This window comes from Lineus longissimus, chromosome 3 (assembly GCF_910592395.1).
Source record: "Lineus longissimus chromosome 3, tnLinLong1.2, whole genome shotgun sequence".
Lineage (NCBI taxonomy): Eukaryota > Metazoa > Nemertea > Pilidiophora > Heteronemertea > Lineidae > Lineus > Lineus longissimus.
The window spans coordinates 11,384,621-11,393,831 of NC_088310.1; the positions used below are offsets into that span (position 1 = coordinate 11,384,621).

The 9,211-nt window shown below is 41.3% G+C and overlaps 1 protein-coding gene across 1 annotated transcript in view; it reads left to right on the forward strand.

Annotated features, from left to right (window-relative positions):
* Positions 1-7,349, forward strand: part of LOC135485036 (uncharacterized) — a 35,021-nt gene extending 27,672 nt beyond the window's left edge. The window contains exon 2 of the mRNA XM_064766763.1: positions 5,698-7,349. Within this exon, the coding sequence (XP_064622833.1) occupies positions 5,710-7,254 (1,545 nt within the window). The 5' untranslated portion in view covers positions 5,698-5,709 and the 3' untranslated portion in view covers positions 7,255-7,349. The remainder of the gene's footprint in view (positions 1-5,697) is intronic.
* Positions 7,350-9,211: the final 1,862 nt, after the last annotated feature.

Below are 9,211 nucleotides of genomic sequence, written 5' to 3' on the forward strand. Positions count from 1 at the left end.
AATTCCATTTTATGTCCACATAAAATCCGATTTTATGTCCATATAAATTATTTTATGTGGAGATATATTGGTATTTTATGTCCATATAAATTAGATTATATCTACACATAAATTAGACCGGACGAATTTATCACCACATAAATTCCCATTTTATATGGACATAAAATCAGCCAATCAGAATGCCGCTTTATATGTGCTTATATATTCCACTTCCGTATTGAAAACGTCTACTTCCGTATTAGAATCGGTCACTTCCGTATTAAAATACTTTTGGCCAATGGGAACCATCGTTTCATTGGCGCGCGCAACTCCATTGTATTGTGGGCGTGCAGGGGAGTGAGCGTGGCATTGTGTTAAGTGTGCAGAGTTCAACAGTCAACCCTCTGCCTATTATCTGCTGAACAATGACTCTTCCGACCCACAATGCAGCTGCGCGCGCCAATGAAACGATGGTTCCCATTGGCCAAAAGTATTTTAATACGGAAGTGACCGATTCTAATACGGAAGTAGAAGTTTTCAATACGGAAGTGGAATATATAAGCACATATAAAGCGGCATTCTGATTAGCTGATTTTATGTCCATATAAAATGGGAATTTATGTGGTGATAAATTCGTCCGGTCTAATTTATGTGTAGATATAATCTAATTTATATGGACATAAAATACCAATATATCTCCACATAAAATAATTTATATGGACATAAAATCGGATTTCATGTGGACATAAAATGGAATTTATGTGGACATAAAATGGAATTTATGTGTATATAAAATGAATTATTGTGCATATAAAGAAATTCATTCTGATTGGTCGGAATATATATGGACATAAAATATGAATATATATCCACATAAAATAACAATATATAAGGATATAAAATACGAATTGTGTCCACTCTGGCTTGCCATATACGTGAGCCTATTGCGTATGAGGTGATCACTTTTTGTATAAATGCAGGTCTTTCAGGCCTGTGGTGGCACACTTACGGAGGTGAACGTGCGGAAAGGTAAGTGCGCATTCGTCAAAAACGCGTTGGACTTCCTCGATTTTAGAAACCTATGGTTTGGCCAAATATTCCAACCATATTAGGCATATGTAGTAGCATGGTACTGTGATATACATGTAGTTCATTGTAATAGTTTATACTCTTATCTCCAGAACTATGACACCAGATAACTCCACCTCGAACTGGTCATTTAATATTCACCATGCCTCACAATTATGACCTGCTTATTTCTGGTTGGTTGATGCAATACAGAAGAGGATGGTACCTGCCCACCAATTTCCCGTCGAGAGGTCCTCCGTGTGATAGGCCTTGCTTGGGGTCGAATGACGGAGAAAGCAGTTCGCCTTGCCTGGCAAGCAAGCAGATTAGTACAAAATAATGATTTAGAAATAGACGTCAACGACCTAGTTGTTGAAGAGGAAGAGGAGGGCAAGGGTCCCGAGTTTTTGCCCCTCCTAGATGTTGATGACTAATGTACAGTAATATTCTTTTCTTGCGAACTTGCGTCTTTTTCTGTGTTTTGTCAACGGTACTTGTGTCGCAATAAGAATTGATAATTGTCCTAAATCTGTTGATGTTGGCAATTTCAACACAATTCCGTGTCATTTGACTGGTGCCATGGGACATGTGCCCTAAACACCTGTCTACTTCTAACCCCGAATATTCATTGTAAACCCTATACCCTGCCAACCACATTCATACTGCCAAGCGGCAAGAAGGTCTACATGAAATGACATGGTTAGACCGTCTCAGCCAGTGTACGGAAACATTGAAACTGATGAGTCGGTATAGCTCGACTGACAATAGCAAACGTCCAACACAGTGTCTTCATAGTAAAGCACGCCAATTGCATGACACAATAGGCCTACACCGGGTGCGACGGCGATCCTCCAAAGACACCAAACCGCAATACTCGTATGTAATACCTCGAGTTATTCCATTGAAATCACCTACTCCTGGTACAGGTCTATAAAACTAGGGAATTATAGATCGGGTTGATCGAGGCCGAGGTAAGTGGGATTTTCCCGTATATAGAATTGGCCTTGGGTTACGAGTTTTAGAGAACTTGTAAGGTATTTGTCCATGGTTTGGGTTATGGACCGAACATCCCACGAAAACGAGGCATTTTCAGTCAAAGCGAGGCATCTCTGTCGTCTGCTAACGGAAACAAAATAATTTGAAGTGTTATCCCCTTCCAACAGCAAAGAGCTCCTGGAATGGGACCAAACATCCGGGAATGGGACCAAACATCCAAGCAATGGCGTACGAAAATCATTTTGATAAGGTTTTTTGGTTGCATTTGTCTGTCATACTCGTCTTAAATTAGAGAACCGGTTTTCGCAAAACTGTCTCATCAAACAGATCATTTTGAGCTATATGATAATGCCAATTATGTTACGTACTAAGTATATCCCAAAAATCCGGAATTTGAATAGTATTGTCGGCCTCAGAAATATTTATCGAGGGTATTCAGGTGTGACGAGAAGCGAACATAATTCATTTCTATTGGTCAAAATGATTACCGAGATTAACTGTCCAGTTTAGCTCACTTAGTAGCACTGCTGGCATGGTATGTATTTTGCCAAATACATCGTGGGTTCGACTCCATTTGGAATCCTTTTTTCAATTCCTTTTTTCACATTATTATCATTCAATTACATGTACTTTTATTTTAAATTGTTCAATTCCTTTGCTATGATATTTTTTTATAAAAGTGCACTAGATTATTTTGAAGTCGAAAAGTAATTGCCCTCTCAATCGAAAATAGATATACATGTAAGTTTCCTTACTGTTTTTTTTGTGAGAAAACCACGTGGAACGACTTACACGAGAAACGCGTTGAACTGCGCGGAAAGGTCCTGCCGAACCACATGGCCATTTTATGAGGTGCCAAACGCCATGCCAAATCCAAAAATATCCACTAACGCGGGCTATTACGTCCACGCACTTTTGTGCACGTTCGCATACACGTAAAACGTACTGCAAAAGGTCTTTATTAATAAGGTCGATGTCGTCCGCGAAGCGGAGATCGCTGATCACCCTCTGAGACTGATGGTGAATTAGCGCTTCAGACATGATATTCTCCTGGAAGATGTTGCACATCCGCTCTCCTACTGATATTGGGGAACATTCGCTGAATTCCTCTCCTCTCTTAACCATGCTGGTTAATGCCCTGTACAATACTTCAATAAAGTTTATGATGCCTCTGATGTTATTGAACCGCCGCATAACTGCCCAATACGATCAAAACACTTCTTATAGTCTACGTAGGTGTGGAATATATGATTCCCTAGCCTTAGCTCCTGCACTTAAAAAACACTCTCGGGTTGAAGATATGTTCTGCTGTTGATCTACCCTTCCTAAAACCAGCTTGCGCTTTGGAGAAGATAGCTTCTGATTGTGGCTGTAGGCGCCTCAGCAGTACTTTCAACAGGGTCTAGCTTTGGTGACTACATAGGCTATTGTTCTGTAGTTCTGGCATTTCCGTACGTTACCTTTCTTTGGGAGTGGGAGGACAATGGGTGTTGTCCAATCATGTGGCCATTCTCCAGTTCTTGCATGCCGATCCTGGTGTAGGCTTTCACTACAGGCTCACCACCAGTAGCCAGAAGCTACGCCGGTATGTTGTCTATACCTGGAGCCTTTCCGTGTTTGAGGCTTTAATTGCTGTCTGAGCTAATTGCTGGGGGGGGGGGGGGGGGGTAAATTGGCCATATTTAGGTGACTAATCTGCACAGTGTGGGCACTGGGACGTGTTTGATTCACCACTAAATATATTCATCGTAAAGGCGTGGATAGTTTTGACGTATTATGAGATGGGAGAGACCCATATTGGCGACTTCATGTAACTTTATCTTGCCTACTAAGCTGCTGCCTAGAGAGTTTCTTAGAGTACATCTCCTTAGTTCATAGGGTAGGCCCTACTAAAAATTGAAAAAAAGAAAAAAGAAAGAAAAACAAACTTGGAGAAGTATTTGATTTTAATAGGAGAACAAATATTAGGAAGTTAACAAACATGTGAATACTCTCAACTCGACTGTATAAGACCAGATCATATATTTCTTGCCCGCCCATCATATGTTAATCATACATGTAGGATTACCCAAAATCACGATTCCAACCAATGAGGTCTGACGAGAATTTATACAGGCCTAACACCCCTAATCTGGATGAATATCATTGTGAAACATAATAAACGTGGTATTGGGCGGTAGTATCAACCTGGTATTATAGAGCCGAGTCTAGAGTATTTTAATGTGACTTAAGGCCTGTGTACACTAGTAAAATATTAGCAACATTTTTACAACATTTCCAGTTGCAACAAATGTTGCAAAAATGTTGCGTAGTGTGTTCGGAGCAAAACGCGTCTTACAACCTGTTGTAAAATTGTTGTAAAATTGTTGCAAATTAAATGCAATTCAATTCTTTGTTGCATGTTGTAAAAATGTTGCAAACTCTTCAGCCAATCAGAAATAGGATTTGCGTCATGTGATCTACCTGAGGTCATGTGACTTGAACAAGAAGCAGGTATAGCAACTCTCAAGTGAGTGTCTTGCTTCGTAGGGTGATGAAACCTTTTCTAGAAGTTTCATCCATTCGCAGGAAATTTTTTGTATGACGGCTTGTCAGTCAGCCGCAACTCCTTTAACAGGCAATGGTATGCCCCATGATCCACCCTCATTTTGATCCAGGGCCTGGTCCATATTCTCTTTGGTTATTTGTAGACAACTGGAGTATTTGGAATGCTCGTATTATCTTAATTCATCCTAGTCATGAGGTTTCATCAAAGTGCGCAACGAGCATTGTTCGTGGATCACTTGACAAGTTAATGTCCAGCTGTGCTTTGATTTACGTTTGTCGTGTTGTGACACCCCATATATTGTTTAGTTTATGTTTTTTGACACCCTGTAGTAGTATAGTTGGCATAGGTGGCAGCACTGGTTGGGTGAGAGTGAACTTGCAAGATGGAGGACAGCTGAATACATGGTTCAATTCAAGACGAGTTTAATTTGATGAGAAAAGTTGTTGATTTACACCAAGAGTTAAGAGTTTGATTTATTCATACAGTCCCAACAATACAACGTTGAATAAGGCCGTATTAGACCCTGTGTTTGGTATGGGTTGTGTGTTGTGTGCCTCGCTTGGTGAATGTTTGCATTAGGGTACCGATCTAGTAGGGAAGGATACTTGTGATGGTAACGTTTCGTGTAGGCGTGGTTCTCTCTGACATCATTCTTGGGTTTCCTGTTTCTGTTGCGGCCCCTGGCACTAGTCCGGGAGGAAAGTATTTTATATTCCATGGCTGCCTGAGAGACTTGGAAGCCCCTCGCTCAGTTTAGCTCTGACTTTACAGTCTCCTAGGTGCTATCTAGAGGGGCTTCAGTCTCTCAGGCCTATTCGCCCGTTGGTTAAATTTAGACGAACGTGTCTTGTAAAATTCACTTCGCGATGATTGAGTATTGGGAGAGTGTTGGGAGTGTATTGAGGAAAATAGTCAGTCATCTAAAGGTTTGGAGGGTACTAAAAGTTAAAAGTTGAATCCAAACAATTTAGTGAGTGCATGTTATTCGTGTTATCAGGCAGTATTAGGCTACGATCTTTTTGTGGTCTTTATCGTGGAACAAGCAGAAGATATTCAGTGTGAATCTTTTTACTAAGTTTTCAATTGAATTGTACATGTATTTTCAGGACCGCTGCAGAATGCTTCGTTTGATATCCACAGTCGTAGGCAGTTCCAAACCTCTCACAAGATGGGCTCCACTCAGGCTACAGGCTAACGCGAAACTGCCTGTTACACTTACTAGACCTCCCACTCGGCCCGTTCGCCTCTTCGCAAGCTTCATCGGCAATGATGACAATGTACGTTACAGCAGGTTGGAACCTAGAATTGAACGGAAACTAGGGGAATATGAAGATTTCTTCTTTGAAACGGGACGTGACAAGGGATGGGCCCAGATCATGATGTTAGTGTCGGTTCAATCGGAGAAGGAGTTGTCCTCAGAGAACATTAGTAGAGCCTTTGCGAACTTACAGAGACGACACGCAGCCCTGCGCATGGCTGTCATTTTGAAGGATGGAAAAAACCACTTCGCAGAAGTTCCCGATGCACCCGACTTGGAGATTCTCCAAACCAGTGATAGCAAAGCCATAATGGCCAGCGAAGAACAAACGGGGTTCGACTTCGGGCAGTTGCTTTGGAGATGCAAGATCCTGCAACCTGAAAAATCCGAACAAGGATTTCTCTACCCGTTCATCTTCGTCATACAAGCCTGTTTGACTGACGGTACCGCAATTCATAGCGGTCTGTACCCCAGTCTTCAGGACTATTTGGAAGCATCCTTTGAGCAGAAAGAAGACCTTGACATAGAAAGTCTGCCTCTCCTGCCTCCTCGCGAGCATCTTTTAGATCAGTTCGAATCTATCCTAGACCAGGAGGGAGCTGGACAAGGACAACATACTCAAATCGAAAATAAAATAAATCAAGCGGCCCTTGCGGCTAAATTCTGTGAGTTGCATAAGCCTAGTAACCCACAAAATTGTTCCGGAGTGGTCGATTTTGTTTTCGATCAGAAGCAAGTGTCACAACTTGAAAGGGCAGTGGCGCAGCAAAATGTATCAATGAATTCGGCCTGCGCTGCTGCCCATGCGATGGCTGTATACATGTTCTTGACGGATTTAGGGGCGGATTTAGGGACGATGTCTCTGCCATCCCTGTACGTTGTCGAGCTCAGGCGCTACGCGACACCAAGGTTCCACGCAACGCATTCTGGTGCCTACGTAGCCCTTGCTATAAACAACATAAAGCTCAATGCAGAAATGGTCGCAAGTGAAAACAGAAGTGGGGTACTCTGGAAGCTCGCTGCCTCAATCAAGAAAGAAACAAGGGAACGCTTAGCCGAAAACGAACCACTGTTCGAGGTTAAGGCGTTCCTAGGAGATTATAAACGGTTCCAGTCCGACCGGAACGCGTATTACCGCGAATGTGATCCATGCCCTGAACTGTTCTACACATCCAATTTAGGACATATACCCGTAAATTGCGGGCAGGGAAAAGTTACCATAAAAAAAATCCAGCTTTTGAAGGGCGCTAGGGAACCGGCGGCATTTGGTCACAACATCACGAGCCTTAACGGTCAGCTCCAGTGGGAGATCTCGTACAATAAGACGATTGTGAGCGATGAACTGGCGGAAACATACTTGTCACTGGTAAAGGGCGAATTTGAGCGATTCCTAATAGAACAGTAGTGCTGTTACCGATGTGATCGTGGAAACGGGTTCGATTTCAAGTTAATGTTATATACATGTTTATAACTGGTGGTAGTGGTTGGGGAAGCGCTGCATTGGGCCCATGTTGTATTTCTGCTTCACGTTAGCCAAGTGGTGTCATATCGCGTGGTACGCCAGGCAAGTGTTTAGTTCATACAGGGTGTTATTTTTTTTTTACTTTTTGAAATCTTAATAACTTTTTTATCAATTATAGTATGCAGAAAGCAACTTCCGATATGGAAAGTAGAGGCTATAAGAATTTTTTTTTTTGGGGGGGCGGGGGTATAATGCGCATTGTAGTGACAAGTGGGTGTTATGCAATGGACCTCTGAAAAAGATAGGCAATTTCTGAAACAGCCGGTAGATTTTCCACTGGCGACCCCCTAATACATTGCAAGACGGCATTCTGGAAAAGACGGCATGGGGGGCTGAGTTCAGCTTCTCCCTGAAGTTGGCCCTGTTCCGGACCATACGGAATTGTTGACATAATTACGGAGCAATTGGCCTGAAGTGCGATTATGTACCCCATATTCTCCAGAACACACTCTGAGTGTTAGAGTTGAATAGACTCCGGTTTAAAAAATGAAATCACTACAAAAATCCGTTGCTCAGCAGAATATGGCATCTTGTCACCGTGAATACCTTAGGGATTATGTCATTTGCCGTATTGCAAGACTTTTGAGTGATTGGTGACTTATGAAATATCTTCCCTTCATATTGCATGGCACTGTACATTTTTTGTTTACTGACGATCCTGCCCTGGTTGAATAAAATGACATGTAAATTGGATGGCTTGTTAGGCAATTACTATTGGACCGTTTCATGAAGGTGTTTTTCTAACAAAATTCTCAAAGCCTCTATTTTCCATATCCAACGGTGTGTCCCTATATCATTGTTCTAAAGTTTTAAAGTTAAAGGTCACCTGCAACACTTTCTAACTAAGGGAAAAAAGAATAGGGCATAAGATAACAAACACAGTGGTGAAAACCGCATAAATATCGAACTACCCATCTTCAAGTTATGGCAGGTAGAACATTCAAACATTCCAGGTGGTGCAGGAAGAACAAACTGATGATGTACATTGTGCTGTACTGAAATAAAGCTTTTATAGTTTCATGCCTATATTTTGAAATTGTACATTTAAACATGTTCATGAAAAGCTCATACCTGTGACAAGGTAATTAGAATATAAGCATGAAACTATCAAAACTCTTTTTTCAGTACAGCACAATCTACATCATTAATTTGTTCTTCCTGCACCACCGGGAATGTTTGCATTACATACTGCTATATCTTTAAGATGAGTAGTTTGATTTTTATGCGCTTGTGTTTCTTATGTTATCCCTATTATTTACCCCAAGTTTAAAATTTTAATAGAAGCGTTTCAGGTCACCTTTAAGATTTAAAAAAGTTAAAGTATTTTTTAACATCCTGCAGTTTAGTCTATTTATTTCCTGTATACATATTTATTTCTTGTATACATACATATACATAACTTATAAATACAGACATAAAAATAAAATCTCGGTTGCCGCAACAATAATTTGTCTCCCCTTCTTGCATATGGAACAATAGCGAGGATTTAGCACCATCCCCACTCCCACTGAAACTCCGAGAGCGAAAAGTAGCCACCAAAATGGACGACCGCGATTTAAATGATTTTATGGATGGTTTCCACTCCTGGAAAACCATCACACGTGGCGAATGGAATCAGCATCTTTAATCTATTTTGCTCTAATATCATGAATATTGAAGTCGTATTCCTATTCGTAAGAAATTGGCACGGATAGGAAAACTACTTCGATATTTGCGGTTTATGCGCGCAATCGATATAAGACGCCAAATCCTCTTCGCATTATGACAGTGTTTTGTGGGAAATGTTCCCTTTAAGGATTGGCCAGTCGTGCTTGCCCTGGTCTGAAACTGACCAAACCAC